The sequence below is a fragment of the Rhinatrema bivittatum genome, chromosome 4 (genome assembly GCF_901001135.1).
Source record: "Rhinatrema bivittatum chromosome 4, aRhiBiv1.1, whole genome shotgun sequence".
NCBI classification, from domain to species: Eukaryota; Metazoa; Chordata; class Amphibia; order Gymnophiona; family Rhinatrematidae; genus Rhinatrema; species Rhinatrema bivittatum.
The window spans coordinates 240,601,550-240,629,045 of record NC_042618.1 but is presented as its reverse complement, the minus strand read 5'-3'; the positions used below and the strand labels follow the sequence as shown (position 1 = coordinate 240,629,045).

At 43.7% G+C, this 27,496-nt stretch overlaps 2 protein-coding genes across 10 annotated transcripts in view; one reads left to right on the top strand and one right to left on the bottom strand.

Annotated features, from left to right (window-relative positions):
* Positions 1 to 385: 385 nt before the first annotated feature.
* RHNO1 (RAD9-HUS1-RAD1 interacting nuclear orphan 1) lies at positions 386 to 27,496 on the bottom strand. Of its 4 annotated transcripts, none has more exons than XM_029599968.1 (3): positions 27,313 to 27,496; positions 11,829 to 12,083; positions 386 to 2,793 (listed from the first exon to the last, which is right to left on the bottom strand). In XM_029599968.1, the coding sequence occupies exons 2-3, from the start codon at positions 11,994 to 11,996 to the stop codon at positions 2,092 to 2,094; spliced, it is 870 nt and encodes a 289-aa protein (XP_029455828.1). In that variant the 5' UTR covers positions 11,997 to 12,083; positions 27,313 to 27,496; the 3' UTR covers positions 386 to 2,091. The 4 variants fall into 4 exon arrangements, with proteins under 4 accessions (XP_029455828.1, XP_029455827.1, XP_029455829.1 ...); XM_029599967.1 differs by lacking the exon at positions 27,313 to 27,496 and adding an exon at positions 26,348 to 26,485; XM_029599969.1 differs by lacking the exon at positions 27,313 to 27,496 and adding an exon at positions 26,413 to 26,483.
* FOXM1 (forkhead box M1) overlaps positions 26,640 to 27,496 on the top strand; it is a 124,466-nt gene continuing 123,609 nt past the window's right edge. For all 6 annotated transcript variants that reach the window (XM_029599960.1, XM_029599965.1, XM_029599964.1 and 3 more), the window contains exon 1: positions 26,640 to 26,716. The gene's annotated coding sequence lies outside the window, so the exon portion shown is untranslated. The remainder of the gene's footprint in view (positions 26,717 to 27,496) is intronic.

Here is a 27,496-nt window from a genome sequence, read left to right as displayed (position 1 = left end):
GAGTTCAAAACATACTAAAATCCTACCTATTTACTACAGCATTCTCATCAGCACCCTAACCAACATCATGACTCCTTCAATAAGCAATCATGTCTGTTAGCAATGATCTGTTTGGTCTAATCTGTACTCTTGTGTTTTCTCTTTTACCAGACTGTTTTTAAATGTTTGCTGTTGGGTATGTTTTTATGTACCCCACCCCGAAATTTGGAGGATGCAAGTTTTAAGCAATTTTAAATAAACTAAGTAAATATATGCCAAACAAACAGGGATGTGAAGGTATTGTACTTAGAATCACATTATGTTTCTTTATGTTGAGCATTTAATTCATTAAATTAGCAGAACCAATTTTCCTTTCTTTTTCATACCCCACATCAGTCCAGACAAGTGGGATGTACCCAAGTTTTAATTCATTAATTAGAGAAGAAATATTTAAAACAAACTAGCAACTGCAGAAAATTTCCCATAACACTTCCACTAAAATAAAAGACAGCATGATTCTACAGGATTTTGTGCTCAGGCCTTAGGCTTGCTGTTGCTGGGCTTGTCACAGGTTTATCAAAAGTGATCTGTTTTACAAGAGTGCTAATCCCAAAGCATGAAACATAAACCTTTAGCCAGACAACAAAGACCATAGGCAGATCACATGCACCCTCCAGATGACAGTGAAATGTGAATTCCAAATGACAGCTTATTTATAGCAAAATGCAGAATGTGTTTTCTGTATTTTAAAAGTGCACAGGACTGTAGTAATATCAATTTAAAATTTACTGCTAAATCAGGTTTAATGGGGGGGGGTTAAAAGATGGCCTCCTACATTTCCTGTTTTGCTAAGAAAAATCAAATACACTGAATCCATTTGGTCTACACTAGCTATGTCATCACATGTTATTTAAACCAATCAGGTTCCATCAATAGGGGTTGCCTCTTAGGATTCTCATCAATATCTAAGGTTTGGAATTGTAGAGGAACCACTTTAAAAGATTTTGAGATCTTATCTTTGAAGAACAATTATTACTTGATACAGGATGAATATTATTGCTTGCCACCTCTACCTCTTAAATACTGCACAGAACACAGAAAACACCATTTTCTTTTAAACAATGAAAACCCTGTTTTCAAATATTTTTCTGCACCCACAGAATAAGAGAAAACCCTTTGAGAGATCGCATTTAACAGGACAATATAATTAAACTAACAAAGAAGAAATGCTGAGGCTCTCCCCACAAAGCTGCTGGGTGGGAATTAAGGTAGAGAGTCAGAAAGGTTAAATGTCTCAAAAAAATGCTTACTGTCTAGTTTCTAGCTTCTCAGAGGAATAGAAAAGATGACATCAAACAAAGAGAACCAGAAATCACCCAAAGCTTCACATTAAACATTTGCTAATCCCATCAGATAAAAAAATGCCCCAGAGAAGAGGAATGCAGAAAGGTTTCTCATTTTAGAGACGGCCCTGCCTCATCAAATCACTTGATCACCACTTTGATCATATTTATACTAAAAAGTTTCAGCTTAGTTTTCAGACTGGACCCACTAGCCATGCTGCATATATGTTCTTTGCCTTGTTTATCTAGCTTAGAGTGCCAGAGACTGTCCACAAGAACAAATAGTAGAGACAAGCCCACCCCACCTACAAACAAACAATCAGAGGTACAGGGCTCATCTCCAGCTCCACTATCCAGCAGGAAAAAGAACCAGCTCAGTAACCAAAACAAATAGTAAATAAAAGAATAAAAAGACTCTTAACCATTGTATGTGCCAAAACGTGGGAAGTGGAATTCTACCCCTGATATTCTGCCCTGAGCTTTGCAGCAAATGTGGAAAGCCCCATAGGGGAGGAACAGCAGCAATTTAATACTCTAGAGGGTTTTCCAAGGTGCAAAACTGAGGAAGGGCCCCATAGTACTGAAAACGTACACTTAAAACATTTATTAGCTCAATACGGGTATCATCTCTACCTAACTGATTTCATTCTTACGTAATAGGCTATTGCTGTCAGTACAAGAGATGTTAAAATATTTATGGAGTTTCACTGCAGTCTCTGTTACCCAGAGTAATGAAACAGGCTATTATTTCATGGGACTGTGTTATCAGTCATGTCTTCACCAGGATCTCCGAACTCTTCAGCATTCCTCTCGCTTTCAGATATTTCATCAATTCTTGGCGTCTCCTCCATGTTATCCTCACCCCATATTCATGTTCAGGGGTATCCTCCACCAGTACGTGCATTGATGTCATATCTTCAGAAGGCCCACCAGAAACATTAAGCCCTTCAGAGTCTGGACACAACACATCTTGTTGTTTCGAACATGGTGTGCTCCTCCCTTCCAAAATTTCTCTTAAGGAAGACCTACTTTGCAGGTTTCTGCAGCTCAATAAGAGGCTGTGTTCTGGGGTCTCTGTATTTGGAGGACTGAAAACACTGAAGGTTTCCACCTCATGAAATTCAGAAGAGGGAGGTTCTTGTGTTCTTACCCTTGGATTCTTCTCATTCAGAGTTCCAGGTGACGTTTCCAGTCCAGTATTAGGAACCACTTGTCTGCTAGACAGACTTATAGGTCTGAAGTCCCAAAGGGAGTCTGATGGGTTTCCAGTACCAAGAGACGCCTTGGAATCATGAAAAGTTAATGGAGGAAACATCTTTACGGCAGTCTTTCGACATGGGCCCACTGCAATCGGCAAATTGTGACCGGCTTCTTGACTCCGATGTCGTACAGCATTGTTGGCTTGGTGGCGGCGCCGCCTTCGACAACCAGGGAAGTGAAATTCTACTGCTTTATCAAACTGTGGCGAAACCTGAAGGTGAAACAGAGACAAAGATAACCGTTCTGGGGAAGGCAATCCCTCCAGGGAAAGGTTACAACAATGTGAGGAAGCAGGAACCTGATGGCCTATGAAGAACAAATTCCCTCCTTGCTCCATAGGAAACATGTCATTCAAGTCAAGAATTTAGAAGTACATCATTGTAATAGAATGTGGGAAGCTGTCAGAATCTGTTATTAAAATAAATATCCACAAAAGTTTAAAAATAAAGGTTACTTTCCCATCAAAGATTTTTAGTATTATACTCGTGACATGGGGGCAATTTTCAGAACTTTAAAGGCAATTACAAGCCACAGATATTTTTTACCCACAGACTTTCCACCAATTTTCAAATAGAAAAGTTCGTACATACTTTCCCTTTGAAAATAGTCCTGGGAAAGTACCACCAGAGATTTATACCTGCTTTTTAGTGTATAGTATTCCCCCGAAAAACATGCATAGTTTTGAAAATGAAGAATTACAGTATTCTTGCCTCTCCAGCGCCAGGCCTGCCTATTTTTTTTTATGCAGGTAAAGAGTATGCAGGCTGTTGATCTCCACAAATAAATTTTACCTGTGTACAGGGTAAGCAATTTCAGACAGCCTGTTTACCTGGGCAAATAGCCTTCTTCCTAGGTAAACAGCTTTTTGAGAACTGCCCTCCCCCATCTGCCAATACCCCTTAAAAGGAAAATTGGTTCTTACCTGCTAATTTTTGTTCCTGAAATACCACAGTCCAGGCAAGTGGGCTTTGCATCCCTACCAGCAGATGGAGGAAAAGAACTAAAAAGCTTTTCAGGTGCTGCTACTTAACAGAGTGCCACCTGCAGTCCCTCAGTATTGACCTGTATCCAAGCCTAAGTAGAGCCAACAATAAACTCAAGAAACAACTTCCTCTCCTAGGGTGAACATAGAAACTCAGGTTGGAGCCCCCTGAATGGGAGTCCTCACCTCCAAGGGCATAGAAAAACCTCATTTCGGTCCAAAGGTTCCAACTATATACAAACTAATCCCCTCGCTAATGAACCAACTCCTAAAATATAGTCTTTTGGAAACCAGGGGATGGGTTTCTGGACTGATCTGTGGTATTTCAGAAATGAAAATTAGCAGAACCAATTTTCCTTTGTTTTTCATACCCCACATCAGTCCAGACAAGTGGGATGTACCCAAGCTTCCCTACACTGGGTGGGAACACAAAAAATCTGCTCGCAGAACACTCTCACCAAAACGCGCATCCTCCGGGGCCTGCACATCTAAGCAATAATGCTTGGTGAAAGTGTGAAGAGACGACCAAGTAGCCGCTCCACAAATCTCCTGTGGTGACACCAATAGACACACTGCCCAGGAGGTGGTCTGCACTCTAGTTGAATGCACTCGCAATCCCTTAGGGACAGTCCGACCCTTACAGAGAGGTTGAAAAATAGTTTCCTTCAATCAGCGTTCAATAGTGGCTTTAGAAGCCTTCGTTCCTTTCTTTGCACCTCCAAACAATACAAAGAGATGATCTGACCGTTGGAAGCCATTAGTGATCTTAAGATATCTTAACAGAGTCCGACGAATATCCATGAAGTGCAGTTTCCTTGCTTGCTGTCCCTCCCCAGCCAAATTCAGAAAAGCTGGAAGCTTTTTGACTTTTGTAAAAACTAGTGTACCATTCACAAAGATATGCGAGAGTCTAACTTCTGCAGAAATGGTTCTCTACAGGACAAAGCCTGAAGCTCCGAAATCTTTCTAGCTGAACAAATCACTACAAAAAACATCACTTTTAAAAGTAATGTCCTTCAAAGACGTACTCCACAGCAGCTCAAATGGAAGACTACACAGACCTTGCAACACCAAGTTTAAGTTCCAAGGAGGACACATCTTCTGAACCGGAGGTCATGGATGCTTGACTCCCTTGAGAAATTGTATGATACCTGGGTGAGATGTTAATGGCCTTCCTTGCAACTTTACCCAAAGGCATCTCAAGGCTAACTTGTACTCAAAGTAAATTATAGGCAAGACTCTTACTCAAGCCCTGTTGTAAGAAGGCCAGGAATTGGGGAACCTCTATCTAGGCCTCCCTCTATACACCAGGACTCAAACACTCTCCACACTTTGACATAAGGTAGTGATGTGGCAGGTCTCTGACCCTGAAGCAAAGTAGTGATCACTGGCTCCGAATACTCTTTTGATCATAAATATCTCCTCAAAAGCCAAGATCCACCCAATCTGAGAAGACAGGTCCTTGTCTGAGCAGGCCTTGTAGTTGAGCCAACCTGATGGGCCCATCCATGGTAAGATGAATCAGATCCGTAAATCACAGCCGTGGTGGCCATTCTGGCACCACCAATACCACCCTGCCTTGATGACACTCTATGCACCGTAAGACTCACCCTACAAGAGGCCACGGAGGAAACATATACAACAGGATCCCTGTTGGCCACGGAAGAACCAGTACATCTATGCCTTCGGCTCCTGACTCTCTCCTGTGACTGTAGAATCTCCTTGCCTTGGCATTGTTGTGTGATGCCATCAAGTCCAGTTGAGGATCATTCCATCTGTCTAGGATGACGTCCCAGGCCTCCATTGATAATTCCTTCTCCCCCAGATCCAACTGCTGCCTGCTGAGATAATCCGCCTCTATGTTGTCCACCTCTGCAACATGAGATACTGCAATCCCTTGTAAGTACTGCTCCGCCCAGACAAATCCTGGGCCTCCAGAGCCACTCCTCGACTCCTTGTCCCACCTTGATGATTGACATATGCCACTATTGTTGCATTGTCTGAGAACACGCTCACCATACGACCCCAAACCTGAGGAAGGAACACCCTCAATGCTGTACAAACTGCTTTCGTTTCCAAACGACTAATAGACCAGGCTGTCTCTACTGACGACCACCACCATTGGGTTGTCTGCCCCCGGCAGACCGCCCCCCAGCTTCTGAGGTTGGCATCCGTGATAAAAGCATAGGAAACATAAGAACATAAGATCACCACCCCCTAGTCTGGGTCGTGACAGCCACCACAGTAGACTGGATCTGGAGACCCCCCCTCCAGTGGTAAAGATCGATAAACCTCCTCTGACAACAAGTCCCAATAGGACAGAAGTGCTCTCTAAAGCGGGCACATGTGAGCAAAGGCCCATGGAACTAAATCTAGCGTAGACGCCATAGAACCCAGAACCTGCAGATAGTCCCAGTCCCAGGCGCTGGGCACTGATATTCGCTACAGACAGAGTCACCTGCGATTGCCCAGATAAGGGTTAACCAGAACCCCTTCCTTCCTCAGCGCAGCTGCCAACACTACCATCACTTTTGTGAAAGTCCACAGAGCTGTCGCCTACCTGAAAGGAAGGGCACGAAACTGGAAATGCTGCCCCAGTACCATGAAGCAAAGAAATCTCTGATGCTCCGCGCATATGGAGATGTGTAGGTAGGCCTCTGTCAAGTCCAAGGAAGCCAGAAATTCTCCCTGATGAACCGCTGTTATCACAGTCCACAATGTCTCCATGCAAAAAATGCAGAACCCGCAGTGCTGCATTGACTCTCTGCAAGTTGAGAATGGGCCAAAAAGTTCCTTCTTTCTTGGGAACAATGAAGTAAATTGAGTACCTCCCTCAATCCTACTCTTTGGCAGGAACTGGAACTATTGTACCTAAACCTTTGAAGTCAGAGCAACGTAGCCAGGACCACCTCTCGCTTGTTGTGGGAAGTGCAATGGGACTCCATGAAGGCTTCCCTAACGGAGTGAGAAAATTCTAAAGTATAGCAGTCTCTTATCACCTCTAGAACCCACTGGACTGAAGCGATCCTGGTCCACTCCCTATAGAACCGTGTCAGGCGTCCCCCGACCGCTTCTTCAAAAGAAAGGGCCAATGTGGCTTCATTGTGAGGATTTACTACCACCGGTACCCTAACTGACTCCCCATCTCTAGAAGGTCTTTGGAAACCCCGAAAGAATTGCTGCCTTCTAGATCCTTGCTTCTGCAATGCTGACGAAGAACCCTTGTTAGGACGAGAATGCCTCACAACCTGGAAACGGGCAGCAAAAGTCTTCCTGCAGCTTGTTTCCCTTCAACTCCCAGCTGCTTCATTACTTGCTCCAGGTCCTCTCCAAACAGCAGCTTTCCTTTAAAGGGAAGACTGCATAGCTGAGACTTAGACTACATATCCGCTAACCAATTTTGTAACAATAGCAGATGGTGTGCCGATACTGCCGATACCATACTTCTGGCTGAAGTCCGAACCAGGTCAAATAACACGTTGGCAACATATGCCACCCCAGCTTCCAATTGGGCCACCTGCTTTGAATCAGAGGATCCCACAGCCTTCTCCTGGGCTTTCTGAACCCAGTGCAAACAGGCCCTTTGCATCAGGCTACTGCCGATCACCACTCGAAGGCTTAATGCAGAAATCTCAAACATTCTCCAACTGGATTTCAGGTTTTCGGTCCTGAGAGTCTTTTAGCACGGCTGACCCAGCAACTGGGATGGTTGTCTTCTTGGTGTTTGCCAACGCTGAATCATCTACCTTAGGCAGCACTAAAAACTGCAAAATATCCTTGGTCAAAGGATATAACTTCGCCATCTCCCTGGCCACCTTCAGACCTGCTTCCGGGGCCTCCCACTCCTGGTTCACCAGCTTCTTAACCTTCTTGGGGAGTGGAAAGGCCTTCGGAGGACCTTGAAGGCCATCCAGAACCAGGACCACTCCATTATCCTATTCCTCCTGCACCACCTTAATACCCAGTTCCTTCAAGACATGGGAAATAATGGGTCTCAATTCCTCTTTGCGGAACAGCAGGATGACCAGTAGGGCATCCTCCTCTGCAATTGGTATCTCCTCAGGGTCAGACATATCTCCAGTTCTGTCCAGGTTCTTCCCTGACCCAAATATATTTGGATTGTTTCCAGGATCATCCGCAAGACCAGAGTTAGCCAGATCACCACCTGGATTATCCTGCAAGTTATCAGAATCATCAGATTCAACATTCCCAGTAGACCAGGAAAGGCCCAACCTGCGGAGTAGGTCCCTCAAACCCCTGGCTGAGAGCTTTTAGCCTTCGAGTTCCACTGCAAAACCTGACTCAGGGGCAGTTTATACCCTGCACTCTTCCTGGCCAAATAGGCCTTGTGCAGGAGCAACACAAAATCAGTGGAGAATCCCTCCCCATCACTGCCCCGAGGCCGCAAGCACCTGACGCCACAAGCCTGACAAATTTTGGCGCCATAAGGGAGCTCACCTGGTGCGGCCTGCTTCTGCCTGATGCACTTTCAACGACCGCGGTGCGAATCATTTCAGCAAACAAAAAAGCCTCGCAACACCACTCACCATGTTTTCTGTCCCTTGAGCAGCTTCAGGTGAAGGAGAGAACCAGGACCCCTGGCTCTCCTACCTCTGGATGCTGCGGGCTAAAGCCGAACAGGGATTGCCAACCTCCCGCTTGCCCAGCTCGACATGAGAGATGGCCCACGACAGAACCTGACACTTCAGGGAGCATCTCCTGTGATCTGCTTGTAAATTCTTCTACTAACTTTGCTAGACTGCAGGCTTGCACATCTGCCATCTGCTGGAGACAGAGAAATACTGAGGGACTGCAGGTGGCACTCTCAGTTATGTAGCAATGTCTGAAAAGCTTTTTAGTTTTCTGCCTCCATCTGCTGGTAGGGATGCAAACCCCACTTGTCTGGACTGATCTGGGGTATGAACGGGAACTATTCTAGGTTTTACATAACATTTTCAAGGATTGTGGCACTGCAATGAAAGCTTTTGACCACTGAAATTCACCAGTCAGTTCTCCAACTATCTTTCTACAAGAGTTTCAATTTCTTTAGCACAAATTCTGAAGTCTTGGAGTGTTTACCCAAGTCTGTACAGTAAGAGGGAGGGGATTCTGGTGGGGGTTATTCATGTTCAAGCTTCGCTAGATGGTTGACATGGAGACTACTTATCTCAGTTCTTTTTTAGTTTTTTCTATTTCTCTCTTGCTTTTTTGGGAGAGTGGAGGGAGATTGGAGAAATTATTTATCTGATAATTTCATTTTCTTTTGTGTAGACAGACTCAGGACCAGTGGGTTTATGCTCCCGTGTCAGCAGATGGAGACGGAGCAAGCTGACACCTCAGTATATATAGCCCTGCAGTGACCCAGCCTGCCAGAATTCTCTTCAAAAGCAACTGTGGATAGACTAGCAAAAAGTGATGAAAAACAGGTAACCAGAACTGTACTCTACCAACCATAAACACTGAATTCACATAAGATTGTAGGCACCCCAAACTAGGGACTGGATGAACACCTACCAGTAATCCCTTGGGAACCAGAGCCCCACAGGACAACTACTGACACACTCAACGGCAGCTGAGGAAGGGAAGCAGAGTCCATATGTATACACTAAGGAAAACGAAATTATCAGATAAGTAATTTCTCCATTTCCTAGCGTGTAGACAGATGGAGTCAGGATCAGTGAGATGTACCAAAGCTACTCCCCAACAGGGTGGGAGGCATCCCTCAATCCAGTCAACACCGCATGTGCAAAGGCTGCATCTTCCCGGGCCTGCACATCCAGACGATAAAACTTGGAAAAAGTGTGTAAGGAGGACCTCGCAGCTCGGGAGATATCAACGAAAGGACTGAGACCTACCGAAAGGTCGAGTCCACTGAAAGGTCATCCCACTGTAGGGACAAAAACGCTTGGCACCCTGGGGATGACCCCTCATACCAAAGGAGTGCATTAACTGTTTCTTATCCTCCGGCAACCGAGGAACCGGAGACTTGCTCTACTTACTGGCTAGTTTCTCCAACTCGTTCCCAAACAAAAGCGAGTCTTTAAAGGGCATCTTGGTAAGATTGGCTTTGGAGGCTACGTCAGCCGACCAATTTCACAACCAAAGTCGATGCCTGGCCTCTGGCCGAGGTCCGAACCAAATCACAGTCTGGGTCTGGTAAAGAGGTGGCAGCAGATACCATAACCACTCTGGAATTCCCTCCAGACTCATCAACCTCCTGAGAGAGAAGCAGACAAGTCTCGCCACTAGGGTACAACAAGAGGGAATCTGTAAATTCATCGCCACCGCCTCAAAAGCTAACTTAAAAATAACCTCAATCCTTCTATCATATACATCTTTCAAGGCTGCTCCTCCCTCCATGGGGATAGTTGTTCACTTAGAAAACAGCACAAACCAGGAGCATCCACTTTGGGAAAATGCAAACACTCACAGCTGGATCCAGGGGGGTACAGGCTTTCCAATGTCTGACCCCCTCTAAAATTTGCCTCTGGGGCATCCCATTCCAGATCAATCAATTCCTGAATGGCATCCATCACAGGGAAAAAAACAAGAGGCTTTATGTAAGGAAACCAAAATGGGATTCTTCCTCGGCTCAGACATAGCATCCGAAGCAGGGACACTCAGCTGTTTCAAGGTCTGGGAAATCAGGGCTCGCAGTTCATCTCTATGAAAAGAACTGCAACATGGTTCGATACAGTTCCAGCCCTGGAGGAATTTTCCCATCTTCTAGGGAATCAGGATTACCTCATCATCACTGTCATCCGGATTCCTGTCGAGTACACCCGCAGGGAGCCGAGGCGAGCTCCAGTGCTTAAGCATAGGACTGGAAGAAGGTGGAGCCATCGGCTGAGGGTCCGACTGGACAGAAATGGGGGATGAAGAGGACTGCGCCTGAAGAAAGGGTGGTAGCCTTGAAAAAATTCCACCCAAGAAAAAGCAGCCGGGTCCAAACCAAGCCCAGAAGGAATTGGAGCTGGTCCTACAGAACTGCCCTTGCCAGCAGAGGTTCTCAAGGGAGAAGCAAGATCTGGTGTCCCCCCAGTCAAAGCCATTACCAACCCATCATCAGAATGGGAAGAGCCCAGCTTAGCCACATCAGAGGAAAACAACTCTCCCTAAGCAACTGAGCAGCGTTGACCCAGGTTAGAAGCTAGGTCAGGCTGAGAAACACCAATATGAAGGCAATACAAATAAGAAAACACTTAGGCTTCTTGCTTACCAGCGACTTCATGGCGGTAAACGTGCGTCAGAACAGCCCATGCTCAAAAATGAAATGCACCTAGAAGAAAGCGCAGCAAGGCGCATGAATAACCTGTGCGCCAAGTTAAGCATGTAAAAAGTAAAAAGTAAAAACATGCTCAAAAACAGACGCAATGCGCACACTGATGGACTATAGAGGGCAGCAGCACACACACAAGAGCGGAACGGCTGCTGCAGCCTACCAAACAGTGTCCAAGAACAAAGCCTAAGAACGGGTCTTAGCCCACCGGAGGCCACTCAACCCGCCTGGCTGCCCCGTTCCCCAACCCCAACAATGAATGTCGGTACGGCACACTGATAACAGAGACAGGAGGAAGTTCTGAATTCCCTCTGTCTCTGATTCAAGTTAAAACTTTCTTCTTCTTCTTTTTTTTTTTTTTAAACCTTACCTGAGCTCAGAGCTTGCAGCAGAGTACCGAGACGGTCTCCAGCTGCAGGGGGGGAGGGAGGGCATCTGCCGTCACCACAGCGCTCTGCCTCCTGCACCCGCTGCCTTTCAGCTGAACTAGCAGCTAAGTCCACGCTGGGAAACCCAGCTATCTGACCAAGGCTCCCCTCTAAGGGACCATGGAAATCGCCTCAGGAATTCTCAACTGAGGGAGGGACCTTCAGGTATCACTGCAGGAGAGTGGGACTTTCTTTTCCTGAATTTAGAATTTCAAAATTTCTCCTTCCAAAAAGCTCGAAGCAATCCCCATAGGAAGATGCACGTCCATCATCTGCTGGAGACGGAGAATACTGGCAGGCTGGGGTCACTGCAGGGCTATATATACTGTGACGTTGGCTTGCTCCGTCTCCATCTGCTACAGGGGAGCATAAACTCACTGCTCCCGAGTCCATCTGTCCACACGCTTGGAAAAGTTGATTTTAAATATTTTTGTTTTAAATTGTAACTTGTATTTCTAAAATGTGTTGTAAACTGCTTTAGGCAGCAATATTAGTCTGATTGTTGCGTTATATGAGTACTGAATGAAATGAAATAAAAGGAGTCACAATCTTCTTACCCATGAGGAAGACACACTTTGGTCGATTAGTTTGGCAGGGACCCATTTAGGGTTCCTTGCTGTTAGCACGGCAGAACCATACTGATGCATAGGACCTTCCAAGGGGGTCTCATGGAATAGTAGCTTGGGCTTTCGTGGATTACTGGCAGCCTTCTTTCTATGAGGCATCTGCACTCTGAAAACAAAGAGCTGGAAGCCACATGATGTCTGGAAAGAGCGACGGAGCAGAAAAGAGTATCACAACAGCTCTCGAGCCTACAAAAACACACAAAAAAATAAAATTCTAAAACTTAGAATTTTTTTTTTCATACAAGGAAAATGAAAATGTCATATTACAGTTGACGATTATTCTCAGAGGTTCAAAGAAATTAGAAGAAAATCAAACAGCATTTCTGTAGCTTCTTGCACATAAAACTAGTTGTTTTGATGAAGAATTAACAGATAAAACTACAGTGATATACAAATGAAAACTAATTGGCTACAGTTACACCAATTTCCCACTGGCCTAAATTTTAAAAAAGCATATATAAAAAATTGTCATTTTTGAGCTGGCTCCATATGTTAGTGCTAGTCCTGCTTGGGTGCACTGTGGAAGTGGCACTCTTGGGTCTGGAGAGAGAAAAAAAAAATAGCTACCGTGGTGACTTCTGCTGACTGAGGTGCACACTTGAAGATATTCCTCTACTCTCCTGGCTGCTGAAGGTTTCTAGAGCTGCTCAGAGATGATGTACAGGGAAGGGGGGTGGTAAGGCTGGAAATTTACCAGGCACCCGAAATTTCAATGTGGCACCCAGATTCTGAAGTGGGGAAGTTTGGTAATCCATTGGCATTTCATCCCACTCTGGGCTAGTACAGAGACCTCTGTGGCCAGTAGTGTTAATTTTCTAATTATTGTTTATTAAATTTGATAGAACGATTGCAGAAAGACACATCCAGAAGGTTTACTTTACAAAAACATGCATAACAGAAGTGCAAACATTCAGACAGAGATGCTACAATGAACAATAAATTGAGAAATGAAATACATCTAGACATGTTACATATCAAAACCTAAATAAATAAAAAAACAAAATACTCAAGCATCAAAGACACAGTTCAGTTAATAAAAACAATAAAAGGAGCACACCCAACAATAACTCTCCTTCACCAACTTTCTAAACATAAGATGATTAAGTTCCAAACAGATATCAAGTGGCAAGGCGTTTTCACAGAAAAGAGGCCTAGTAGCTGAAGGAAGCATGACGGGTTAGCTCAAGCCCGATGGCAGAAGGTGGAGGAATCACCTGCAAGTTCTTGCCAAGAAGAGTGCAAAGTTCTTTCAGAGCAATGAGTAAAAGATTGGCCAGATAACTTGGTTAACTCCCCCCGCCCCCCAGAGCTCTAAAGATCACACAAAGACCCTGAAACCTGATTCTCCACAGAATAGGGAGCCAATGGAGCTTCTGATGCACAAAGGATGCCTGGTCAAATATTTCCAGATGGTAAAATCAACTTTTCCACTGTGTTCTATAATAGTTGTAAACAGTTAAGTCTATATCGAGGCCTTCCATGTGCGCAAAGAGACAATAATCGAGCCCAGAAAAAAAATCCAAGAGCATGAATTAGTATATATTCCATGTTTATCACCCATCTCTAGGATGGGTGGTAAACATTGAATATATCCAAGGTAAAAAAAAAAATAAAAAAAATTTGAACTAGTGAAGAAATGTGTGGGATCATATCAAGTTTAGAATCAAGCTGTCAAAGGAAAGCCCTACCATGGAAAATGTCTGATAAAGGTAAATATAGAATGTAAATTAGTCCTTTTCTTTGTTTATTGTGGACTTCCAAATGTATCCAGTAGCCAAGCTACAAAGAATACTTATGGGTTGACCAAAGATCCTAAGGCTCCTCAGTCATGCTGAGCTATTCCTGTACTTTTATACGAATGACTTGGGCACTAAATTCCAAATGATCCACGAGGAAGAACAATTTATTTGTACAGGCATATTCCGTTGCCTGGGAAAAGTTTATCAAGAGGAGGAGGAAGAAAGGAAAGAAAAATATTTGCATTGAAAGTAATGCAGTTCGGATTCCCCTGACCTAATCCTGCCCCCAGGAACCTTTCTGATTATACTGGTAAAATGTACATGCATTGCGGGACAGCGTAAGTATTTTTACCCACCTAGAGGGGGAGCAATTTTCACAAAGCCCATTTCTATGGGTAAAACACCATTTTAGCCACAGAAAGGACTTTGAAAATTGTCCCCAGGGAGGGTCATATTCAAAGACGGGAAAGCCTGTGGGTACTTTTTAAACAATTCAAAAATTGAACAGGATGTGTAAAGTTATGAAGCAAATGGAACAAAAAAATTACTTTACACTACACATTTATTCCGCCAAAATTTAAAATCTGAAATATACCCCTTAATGGAGGAAAAAGACCTCAGGGCCCAAGTGTAGGTATTCACCAAGACCTATACATATTTACGGGCGAGCCAATCATTGGTCTTTAAAACATCCTAGTATTCCTTTATTGTACATTTAAGAACATAAGAAAATGCCATACTGGGTCAGACCAAGGGTCCATCAAGCCCAGCATCCTGTTTCCAACAGTGGCCAATCCAGGCCATAGGAACCTGGCAAGTACCCAAAAACTAAGTCTATTCCACGTTACCGTTGCTAGTAATAGCGGTGGTTATTATCTAAGTCAACTTAATTAATAGCAGGTAATGGACTTCTCCTCCAAGAACTTATCCAATCCTTTTTTAAACACAGCTATACTAACTACACTATCCACATTATCTGGCAACAAATTCCAGAGTTTAATTGTGCGTTGAGTAAAAAAGAATTTTCTCCAATTAGTTTTAAATGTGCCCCATGCTAATTTCATGGAGTGCCCCCTAGTCTTTCTATTATCCGAAAGAGTAAATAACCGATTCACATCTACCCGTTCTAGACCTCCCATGATTTTAAACACCTCTATCATATCCCCCCTCAGTCGTTTCTTCTCCAAGCTGAAAAGTCCTAACCTCTTTAGTCTTTCCTCATAGGGGAGCTGTTCTATTCCCCTTATAATTTTGGTAGCCCTTCTCTATACCTTCTCCATCACAATTATATCTTTTTTGAGATGCGGCGACCAGAATTGATCACAGTATTCAAGGTACGGTCTCACCATGGAGCGATACAGAGGCATTATGATATTTTCCGTTTTATTCACCATTCCCTTTCTAATAATTCCCAACATTCTGTTTGCTTTTTTGACTGCCGCAGCACACTGAACCGACGACTTCAATGTGTTATCCACTATGACGCCTAGATCTCTTTCTTGGGTTGTAGCACCTAATATGGAACCCAACATTGTGTAATTAAAGCATGGGTTATTTTTCCCTATATGCATTACCTTGCACTTATCCACATTAAATTTCATCAGCCATTTGGATGCCCAATTTTCCAGTCTCACAAGGTCTTCCTGCAATTTATCACAATCTGCTTGTGATTTAACTACTCTGAACAATTTTGTGTCATCTGCAAATTCGATCATCTCACTCGTCGTGATTCTTTATTACTTTTTAAATTATTTAAAAAAAAATTTTTAAATGCTTCCTATGTTTCTTAATGTGAAATCCCAAATTAATATTTTTCCTTTTCTTTAAATTTCACATCTGAAGATCATATAATTACTAATATCTATAACCCCAGTCAATTTTCCTTTTTTTCTTGACTCAATGAAAATTTTTTTTTAAAAGATTCTTGTAACTTATCTTATGAAAACTTGGTTTCTGATGGTTTCCACAAAGTTGTAAAACTTTGGTTGACAACTCATGAAACTTCAGTATGTAGACCCATTGTATGGAAATTTTTATATCGATGGTTGCTGGCCGCAACCATTCAAATTGTGCCGACGTTAGCTAGCGTTTCACTGTTAAAGCTGTCTCAAGGCAATCACGTGTTTCGTGGTTCAAAATATTCCACTCATGTTTTCTTCTCTGCAGTCATTAGCGGTGGGGCCAAAGAGAAGAAAATTTTTGAAAAATAAAAAAATAATAAAAAAAGTAGTAATAAAGAATCAAGGTAAAATGTACAATAAAGGAATACTAGGAGGTTTTTAAAGACCAATGATTGGCTCGCCCGTAAATGTGTAAAAGTCTTGGTGAATACCTACACTTGGGCCCTGAGGTCTTTTTCCTCCATTAAGGGGTATATTTCAGATTTTAAATTTTGGCGGAATAAATGTGTAGTGTAAGGTACTTTTTAAACTACAAAATTTCAAGTACACCCATACCTTTCGCTTTGAAAATTCTTGGAAAGTGCGCATTCAATCTCCCCCGCATGAGGCCCCACCTGCTCCTGGCATAGCCTAGCACACGCCTGTGGCTTTACACGCATGCTTTGTAAAATCAAAAGTCAACACAGAAATCCAAATACCACCCCCAGAAGGCCTCTTTCTTGCACGCACCAAGGGGCACATGAAATTGAGTTCTGTGCATACTTTCTATGTGGAAAGATTATTAAATATTCTAATGAGCCATTTACATACATAAAACAGTATTCAATGCTTGTAATGGCTTTGAAAACGATCCCCTAAATGGCCGCACATACCATGCATGTGTGTGGGAGAAGTGTTTATTTGTCAACATTGGATATTCTGCCTTTAATAAACAATGACCTCGAGGCGGATTACAATCAATTTAGATCACACAAACTACGATAGAAATAAATATCTTACAGTGGTGGTCAAATTTACAGGTGGAATAGCATTGGGAATCCAGGGTATATAACTACAATTCCTTAACGGGAAGTACAGGGAGTTAGCTCAGCAGGTAAGGGGGCCTCTCCAGGGAAGGCCTGGCTGAAAAGCAATGCCTTAGCTTTTTTTCCTGAAAGCAAGGTGGCAAGGCTCAAGTCATAGGGGTTGTGGTACATTGTGTCAAGTTTTTGGTGCATAACAGCTGAAGGCACCAGGCCTAGTGCAGGACAGTCTGGTAGAGGCAAGAGGAGGAGAGAAGCGCCATTTCAGAGGACGGAGATCTCTTACGGGTGTGTAGGAGGAGAGAAGTTGGGGAAAAGTGCTCTGGTGCTTGCTTATTCACGCACGTGTAAGCAAATGCAGTGGACCCTAGGGTCACACTACCAGTAAGTCCTGGGTTCGTAAGTGACAGCTAAGTTAAGTGCAGGATGATTATAAGGGGGAGGTCCCATTCAAATACAGCCCCTCCCTCTGCGGGGCCTGGAATGTCTGTCCCCCTGGTGAGCCTTTATAGCAGCTTCCTGGCTACTGCTTGGGAGGCAGTCCTTTTAGGTTGGCAAAGAGTTTAGAGGTAGACAGGAGCTTATCTTTTTGTTGGTTTTCAGGCCCAGTCAGTGGAGCCAAGCAAGCCCTGCTTGGTGGACCACCCAGTCCCTGGCTGGTTTGGATTTTTTTTTGGAATTACTAATTCTTAGTGGTAGGAGCCTTGCGAAAGCCTGTACACCTCCTGGGCCCAGGGAATGGGGAACCCTGTGTCCCTGGGCTGCGCAGGTTGGGGGAAAGACCCGCCCTCTACGAGGAAGGGGGTGCCAAAGACCTGCAGCAAGAATGCACGCCAGGGGTCTCTTCAGTTTTTGAAAAGAATTGGTTTCAAGATCCAGGAGGAAGTTCTGAATGCCCTTGCTTCCCGACTGAAGCACAGAGAGCTGACTGCTTCAGGGGCTCCCTCTCATCAGGACCGTGTAAGAAACAAAGATGTTCTTCAAGACATCTGACGATGCTTACAGATATACTTGGGATTATATGAAAATGATATGTTTCTGTTACGTATTTGTTTATTGATGTGTTTCATTTTAATAAAAAACTGCTTAACATAGAAATACAGGAAATCATCTAACTATGAGTAAAGGCAAGTCTAATATCACTGAAAACATCCATCGGCTGCTTCTAAGGCCCTGGGGAGAGAGAGACTTTGTATTTTTTTTGGCCAGCTGGAAGGGGTGTTTTGCCCATCTAAAGAATACCTTGCCTACCTGGGATTCTATTTTTTCCAAGCCCTGGAGGGAAGAAGTACCCTGGGGCTCTGGCATCAAACATTCCTGCACAAATTGAGGAGCAGACTGCAAAAATAAAATATTCTGTGGTGCTGTGGATTCATTTATTGTGCCATTCTTTGTACACATTCAACAATAAAGTTATTATTTGGAACACTAACACAGTGGCTCCAGTGGCTTATCTGGCACATCCAGCACACACTGAGACATACAAGTACCCCCGTCTCCATGGAGGCATGAAGGGAAAATTTTGTATAAAGGACATTCTTGTTACTCTGGGCCATAAAAGTGAACTTTTCCCCCCACCAACAAAGGATCCCGACCCTGGGGGAAATAACATGTTAGAGCTAGCAAGGAGAAAACTCAGCCCCGAAACAATAAATACGTTTATGGCCCCCACCCATGCCGGACATGCACACCAGGGTGGGGGGGGGGGGGGGGGTTACACAAAGCAGAGCGTTTTGAATGCTATCTTGCTTTCAAGTGAAAGCCAGTGTAGTTGGAGGAGTATAGGTTTTATGTGGTTGGTAGTTTTGGCTCCTATCAAAAACCTAGTGGCAGTATTTTGAAGGAGCTGGAGACGCTTCATACTGTATTGCATGATGCCGTTAAATAGGGAATTGCAATTCGGCTGGTGATGACTGTGTATGTTCTATGCTGTAAACTACCTTGAGCCTTTGGTACAGGTGTATTCAAAATGTAAGGAAACCTTGGTTTCCCTAACTAAAAGGAGCGTACCAACCAGCTGCGGAGGTTTAGGCAGAAATTGGTGAGGAGAGATTTGTGTTTTACTCCCCTATGGGGGAGATGCAGATGGTGTGTTCTAGCTGTTTATCATCCCCTTCCTCATGGATTTTAGTTTGGATTTTGTTGAAACAGGAGCTCTCTGTCTCCTGTCATTTTTCCCCCCTTATTTATGGGAAAGGAGCAAGGAATTTTCCCATGGTGGGGTCAGCCTCCTCCTGTTTGACTTGATTCTGCTTGATTTTATTCTTTTTGGAGAATTCCCTTTGAAAGCCTGGCCCCCCTTGTTGTAGTGGATATGGGTGTCCCTGGGTTCAAGGCTGGATCACGGGAAAGGGAAGGCCTGCAGTGCACTACTTCTCCTTCAGAGGATGGACCCGACAATGACCTGATGCAGAGGAGTTTAAACTTGGGGGAAATTCTCTGTGGTGAGGAGTGCCTGGGAGACCTACCGAGCAAGTTCACATCAACCCACCAGCTGATACCGTGATCATGCCGATGCTCCTCACTGTCCCGGAGCACCGATGTCTTCGGGAGGGGCCTACCTCTTTAAAATCCAGAGGCCTATGGCACACAGCCACCAGGACACGCGGCTTTGACTCAGTGGGAAAGAAGAGGAAACCCAAGCTTGTTACATCATCTCCTCTCTCAGCTGCTATTCGAGGCTCGATGAACAGCCACCTACGACGAATAGGTGAGTCGCCATCAAGTGACTGCAGGGGAGGGTTCCTTTTCAGAAGCCTCCTTAAATCTTACCACTAACTGACTCCCTCCCTAACCAGTTCCATCTTCAATATCAGAAGAGGGTTTACCTTTGTTAAGACCTGTAGCTGGCACTGGCCATCAAGTAGATAATTCCAACTCTACCTTGCCAATTATTATGCCTGTTCCTGCTGCATCTGAAACTGAAAGAGGATCGTCTTCCATCCAATTTGTTGCATTGGAGAGTGGTGAGGACATACTGACACCACCTAATGTTACTTTATCGGATTTATGGAAATTAATTATTAAATTGGACAATAACGTGTCCCAGTCTGTCCCTCAACTCAATACTTTTGTTCTCGAGTCCAGATCAGTTCTTGATTCACAAAAGAAGTGAATACAGGAATTGGAAAAAACTACCACTACTTTGAATTCTCAGAATTCATTAACAAATGCAGAGTCTGCTCATATTAAAGACAGCTTGCTTATTCATAATGAAATTGAAGTCATGGAAAATATATTTAGATTTAAAAATCTCCATTTTATAAATTTTCCTTATCCCAAATTATTGTTGGCTAATGAGATGTTTAAAAAATATCTAAAAGAGAATTTAACTTTCAAAGATAAAGTTACCATTTATTTCAAAGATATTTTATTTACCTAAGCAGAAAGGTTTAAATAATGTTCAAGTAGACAATCCACTCCTGTATCTAGCCCAGGCATTTCAACATTTTTAGAAGAATCCTTAGATTTGATATCAAATATGGCTACTTTGATTTTATCATTCTGTGCTAAACAGGACAAAGATCTGGTTTTCTTTAAATATTTTAAGATCAGAGACGTTTCTTTTTGTGGGCAAAAGATTTTCATATTTCCTGATGTCTCCCGATCTACACACGTTTGTAGGAGACATTTCCTTTCATTGAAAAGTAAAATGATTGTTAGGTGCATCCTTTTTCCTGAAATATCCTTGTAGATGTTTTATAACTTTTCAGTCTAATACATTTGTTTACAGATATTCTACATTTAGAAACTTTTAATTTTAACAAATATACTGAATGAGGGTTAGAAGTTTAGTAACTGGGGAAGACAATAGGTAAATTAATGAATAAAAGTTAGGCACATCGCACTCTTTATTTTTGGTTTCCTTATAGAGACTATTTAGCTCCCCCATTTATATGTTTGCTGATTTACAGAGATCGTTTTTTATTATTATTATTGGAGATTATTGATATTTTGTTTAATGCCATGGTTGTATATTATGCCTTTTTGATGTGTCAGTTACTTTGTATTAAATGAAAAATTTAATAAAGAAATAATTATTTAAAAAAAAAAAAGGCATTTAAACTTTATCTTAACTATTCTGGACTATCTCCTCTGTTTTGAGGCAAGGAAGTTTTTCCATCCTTCCTATCTCTTGCTTGATTTTTTCCCCTTCTTTGGGTTCAGAGACTAATATTTGTTCCACTGGGAGCCGATGGCCTTTGTGGAGATTTAAAGATTATTCCCTCTAACTTGCTCTACAATAAAAATAATTTTTTTTGCAGCACAAGGTAACCACATTTATTAATATTACATTAGGGACATATTCAGCATATGTTCCCTAAAATTCAATACATTTAATGCTTCTAAACACAAAATCAGCATGATAAAGCAAAACATTAAAAGAATTTTATCTTAACTTGAACAATTACATCTCTGCATTTTATTCAGATACCATAGGTTTTAGGTCCTGACGAAAATCAACAGGTCAGCATGACCTAGATTCTCATTGCAATTATCTACAAGCACGGCACATTTTGTTACAATAAGAAAGGATCACACATCATTATATCTATTTTCTACCAATTATCATCTTGCCCATGGAGTTAAGAAGTCTACTGATGAACAAACTTGTGCAAATTTGTGTACATATTTTTCATTCTTATTATACTTTAAGTGGTAGCTTCTATCTTTGTTCATAGCAAGCATAGCATAAATCAGGAAAGAACATTATAAGGTAAAGTGAACTATATTGCACTACATTGAACAGAGATACAATAAAGCTTTTTGACCTCCTCACCCTTAGTACCCAGGACTCAGTAACCAAAACCTTGGGAGAGAGGTGTCTTTCATTTTGAAAGAATCTGGAGGAGTCCAGTTGGAAACAAGTATTCCTGCCAATGGCATAGAGGGAAGAAAACTAAAGGATCTAAAGGGACAAGAAGTTGGAGATATTTGCTTTGAGAAGCATGACTGCTGCTGAAGTAAATGAGAGGGAAGGTACTAACTAGCAGGCCAATACAGTAAAGGTTGCGGGAGAGCGGGCGAGCGCCCACTCTCCTGTGCGTGCGATTTAGGGGGGGAAAACATGCAAATTAGGGCCCGCGGTAAAAAGAGGCACTAGGGACACCAGCGCATCCCTAGCGCCTCTTTTTGGACAGGAGCGGCGGCTGTCAGCAGGTTTGACAGCTGACGCTCAATTTTGCCAGCGTCAGTTTTCAAACCCGCTGACAGCCACGGGTTTGGAAACCGGAAGCCGGCAAAATTGAGAGTCCGGTTTTCAACCCACGAGCCGATTTTAAATTTTTTTTTTTTTTTTTTTTAATTATTTTAAACTTTTGGGACCTCCGACTTAATATCGCCATGATATTAAGTCGGAGGGTGTACAGAAAAGCAGTTTTTACTGCTTTTCTGTACACTTCCCCGGCGCCGGCAGAAATTAACACCTACCTTTGGGTAGGCGCCAATTTCTGAAAGTAAAATGTGCAGCTTGGCTGCACATTTTACTTAGTGAATCGCACAGGAATAACTAATAGGGCCATCAACATGCATTTGCATGTTGCGGGCGCTATTAGTTTCGGGGGTGGGGGGGGGAGTTGGACGCACGTTTTTGACGCGCTATTATTCCTTACTGAAAAAGGGGTAAAGCTAGCGCGTCAAAAACGTGCGTCCAAACGCGGGGTAACAGCGCACTGTACTGTGTCAGTGCGGGGTAACAGCGCACTGTACTGTATCGGCCCATAGGAGAGCTAAAGTATTTAAGAAGAACTCAGGAAAAGTATGGAAACTGGGACTATGTTCTGATGAAATATTTGGAACTATACTCTGACCACCTGCAGTGGGGAGAACCTGGAATTAAAGTTGGGAGTACAAAAGAGGACTGAACTAACTTACATCTTCCAAGACTGAAGAATTTGGAGTAATTGGGGAGAAGGAATGCAAGTGTTAATAAGAGTGCTTCCAAAGGAATTAAAAGACTCTGCTATAGAATTGAGGGCACAGGTTTATTACTGTATTTACTGTATTGTTTTTGGAGTTTATTTGAACAAAAAATGAAGCTGTAAATATCCCTCAGTCATCAAATCCGCTATCGATACAGAGGTTGGAAACCAACCTGCTTCTCCATGTGTTTTGTGGCTGAAAAGACTGGGCTGATAGTTAGCGCTGTTTACAAGGATGGAGAGGAAAAGTTAACAAAAAGAAAAGAGGGGCTTTGGAACTATCGTTCTTCTCCCACTGGGAGCCCTGGAACTCAAATCTCATGCTATCCGTGGACAGAGAGACAGAATAAATAAGAATCTGTGCAGAAAGGGTCCATCTATCATCTTTTCTCTCCTATATGCACCTGGGTGCAAGTAAAAAGGATCTGTCCTGTCCAGGGGTTACATAAATATAAATACTGCCTGGATTATCAGAGCAGGATTATTTATTGAAGTAGTTGTGCAGTTGGTGGATCTGGCAAAGGAACATAATGGAAGTCCTTACCACCTTTGTGGGTGAGCTTCCATGGTGAAGTTTTGATCAAGCTGAATCCCTAGACTTCGTACTGACTCTTTAGGCTGGAATATGGTACCTGATAGGAAGAGTAATGATCCCAGAGGGATGACCCTGTCAGTTGAGCCAGAGGAGTTTCGATTTGGAGGGGTTTAGTTTGAGTTTGTCATCCCTATGCCATCGGGCTCTTGCTCAGCTCTGAGACTCACCACATATTGAGATCTTTGGATTTGAAAGATTTGTTGGGCCATGCAACAGACTGTGTTCTGTTAGGAATGAGTCAAACGATTTCAGGACTGTGCCTTTGATGCCAATGTCCCTTAGGGTCAGATCAGGATTTGATCAACAGTTCAAAGGCTGCAGAAAGACATAATAGGGCAAAGAGGGGGGTCACCACCTTGTTCCGTGTGTAGGTAGATACTGCTGGTGATGGTCAACAGGTCATATTCCGTACCGTGGCCTTTTCTAAAACCAGATTGGTAATGGTGTAGGATGCTGTACCTTTCTAGGAAACCTAGGAGTTGGACAAGAAGCAGAAGCTACAAACCAGGAGATAGTTGACAATTATGTTTGGATCAGAGCTAGGCTCCTTCAGAATAGGTTTGATGATTGCTTTTTTTTTTTTAAGCGACCAAGGTAGAGAACCTTGGGTTAAAATGGCATTTATTATATTGGTTAGCCAGGGGGTTATGTCTTGCTTCAGGATACAGATGAATCGGGGGGGGGGGGGCAGCAATAATAGGGTCTAAAGTGCCCAGGAATTTGCTGATTCTCTAGAACAGCGATTCTCGACCGGTGTGTCACCACGCAGCGGCACGTGTGTCGCGTGCTACCGGTCTCCCACTGCTCTTCCCTCCTCTTCCTTCACCGAGCGAGAGGGACAATCTTCTACTGCTGCTGTTGCTGCCCGGGTTATTAGCACGTTCAAGCCCGGATGGGAACGGCAGCAATGTCATTAGAAGCTGGCAACTGCGGCTGGGCCTTTTCTTCTTCCCGCACCTGCCCCCCCCCGGCCCAGAACAGGAAGTGATGTGCAGTGGGGTGCGCAGGAAGAAGAAAGAGCCATGCTGCATGGAAAAGTAGCGGCGGTAGCATCGGCCCGGAGCAAAATCACAAGCTGCCAGAAATCAGCACAGGAGACAGCATAATTAGCCTCCCGTGGCTGATGGGATTCTTCTTTCTTGGCCTGCGGAGGCTAGAGGAGAAGGCTGCTGCAGCTACCATTTGTGCTGGGGAGGGGCAGGAAGTGTGAGAGAGAGTCAGCCAGCCAGTAAGTGAGAGAATGTATGAGTGATTGAGAATGTGTATGTGTAACTGTGATTGAGAGCCTGTGTTGAAGTGAGAGCATTTGATTGAGACGATTTATGTAAGTGTGAGAGAGAGATCATGTGTGTAATTGAGAGAAACTGGTCAGAGAGGTGATATGTTTGTGTATATAGGAGAGACCATGGAAGTGACTGGTCAGGGAGATGACTGGAGTGTATGTGTGTGTGAGAGAAAGTGATTGTGGGAATGAGAAGCCTGTGCATATGGAGAGAGCTAGCATAGGAGTGAGAAACCTGGGTGTGTGTGAGACACAGCATGGGAGTGGGAAGCGTGTGTGTGTGTGTGTGTGTGTGTGTGCGCGCGCATGAGAAAGAGAGACTGTTCGGGAAGGTGACTGGTGTGTGTGTGTGTGTAAGAGAAAAACTGGTCGGGAGATGATTGGTGTGTGAAAGACAGAAACTGGTCATGGGGATGTGACTGGTATGTGTGTGTGAGAGAGACAGAGAGACTGGTCGTGGGCCCTAAGCAGGAGGACCATGAGTACAGAGCTTCAGCCACTACTGCTTCTGGTGTGTGCTACTGGCCTGCATGGAAGAGGAGTAGGAGAGCTGCTGGATGGGGTTTTTTAAGATTATTTTTCTTGACCAACTGCCATTTTAATTACGTGATGTGTCTGCTGTTTTGAAATATTTTATTGGTGTTTGGAGAATTTTAAATCATTTTAATGAGTTTTTAATTGTTGGATATTATTTGTTCATAGTTGTGCAAAACATTTATTCTGCTTATTAGTATAGTTTTACAATTATTTCTGTGTGGGGATCTATAGCTGCTTGCTAGTTCTGTTTTCCTAATAGGAGGTGTATTGGTGTTTAGGGCCTGGTTTAATATTTGTAGTGTTTCCTTTTCAGAGGTAGAGTTGTTACTGTTTGAGTGCATTCCATAATACAGATGTAACTGTGTGCGGATTAGTTTATATGCATTATTGCAGATCCTGGGAGTATGTTAGGTCGATGCTGTGTATGTGACCGAGGTGAGGTATTTTACTTTATCAGTCTTATTTGTTGTATTTTCTCAAGAGGACATGCATTGGTGATTAACCCTACTTATGAAAAGACAGCAGTTTTTGAGCCTGGTAGTAGGAGTTTGTGTTGCTGTTACTGAGATGACACTAGAACCAGAATATCTTTTTTGTATGGTGAGTTGTACAGGGAATGTCATAATTCTGTTTTACATCCATAATTGTGGGTCGGGGGGTTCCTGTGGATGCAAACTGTACTTTTACATTTAGCCCTATGATGGTCATGTGTTCAGTGTGTCACACATGTGAGAACCATCTGTCAGGTGTGTCCAGACAGAAAAAAGGTTGAGAACCACTGCTCTAGAGGATCTTCTCCACATCTTGGGGGTGGGGGAACAGGGGGACGACTGTCCTGAAGACAAAAAGAGAGAAAGTCTGGAGGGATGTGATATGGCTCTCAAAATATTTTGGTCAAAGACAAAATAAAAAAATTAAAGGTTGCAGACCCCTGATAGAGACTAATCAATTCCCAGAAAAGGCAGCTCCACATCTGAAGATGCAGTTAAATTCCTCATACTCCCCAGATGCAGTCCGATCCATACTCACAGTTTATTCCTCACAGATCAAAGCCATATCACACTATCCAGACCCACATCCATATACGCAGATCATTCCCTACAGATGCCATTTCCCACGCCCCACTGCCACATTCATACAATCAGACAGACCAGTCCCCACATCATTACATATAGACCCCTAAAATCAGTCCCTGTAACTCATTCCTTACAAACCAAACCAGTCTCTTCACATCATTGTACAGAGACACCCACGGAGTTAATCTTACATCCATGCACACAGCTGACGCACTACAGAGGCCAGTCAACTCTACATCCATACACAGATGCCCCAAGACAGCCAGTCCCACATCATTACTTGCAGACCCACATACAAATCACTCTCACATTCACTCAGAGAGCTCACGCCCCCATCCCGGCTTCGGTGCCACCTCTCCCTGAGCCGTTCAACTCACCCCACTTGCCACGCCCCAAGCTTCATTATCTCTGAGGATCAAAGTGCCCAAGCTGGTTCTCGTACCGGGGCACCGCGGCACCTCCCCTCGCACGGCTCCCTGACGTTTCCCGGTTCCGGAACCACTACACCAGCCGGTATCACCTCGAGCTCTTGTCACGAGCGCTCTCATTGGTCGATTTGTTTCTTCCGGTAACCAACGACTCCCAGCTTCACCTTTCTAATTGGACCGAAGGCATCACGTGTCAGAAGCGTGCCGGCGAGCGCCAAAATTCAAATTGCGGAACGAACTGAAAGAGGAAATCGGGGAGCTGCCTGAGCTGTGGCGAGAGTGAGAGCACGATTTAGACGGTACCGAGGTTCGGAGCGGGTTAGTACCGCATAGTCGCTGCTTGAGAACAGAAGAAACGGGGTATATGAAGCGGAAGGTGATCGAAGCCGGAACTAGGGAAGGGACCCTACAGAAGGAAAGTCCGGGGGGTAACAGATCTGAAGTCCCGATAGTGGGCGGTCCAGGGGGGAAAGAGCCATCCTGGAATATCGAGGATAGGGAGCCAGGCGGTGCCTGAGATGGGGTAAAAAAAGGGAGCGAAACTTGTGCTCTGGGGCAGACAGGAAGTGAAAGCAATTGCCTGGGAGAGACTACTTGTCTTGTTCATGTGCTCAAGAGAGGGATGTGGTTATGGACCGGGTCAGAGGTGAGGCCGATGGGTTCTAACCGGTGTCGTTACAAACGGCCTTTGGTTCTACAAAGAGGGCGGCGTGCTTTAAAACCCCCCCACGCCGCCGATGTACTCAGCTTTAATAATCTTATATGTAAGATCTGTTTCCGCTAACATTCCCCCCAAAAATCTTCCGTACACCGCTTTGCTTATAATGGTATAGAACTGTTGATTCACTTTACGCTTTAAATGGGATGTTTGGGTATGGACTAAGGTGATGACATTTAAAGTTGTAATCACTCACCAGTATTAGTTGGTTTTCTGAACAAATGGTCAATTTTTTTTCCTGTAACTTGGCCACCATCATTTTAACAACCCCTATAAATTCGAATTACTTAGTTTCAAAGGAATACTAAATATTCTATATTCCGTATTTGTTGCATCATTAGCTTGCATATGGCAACTTTCGTGCAACTTTTACATAAACT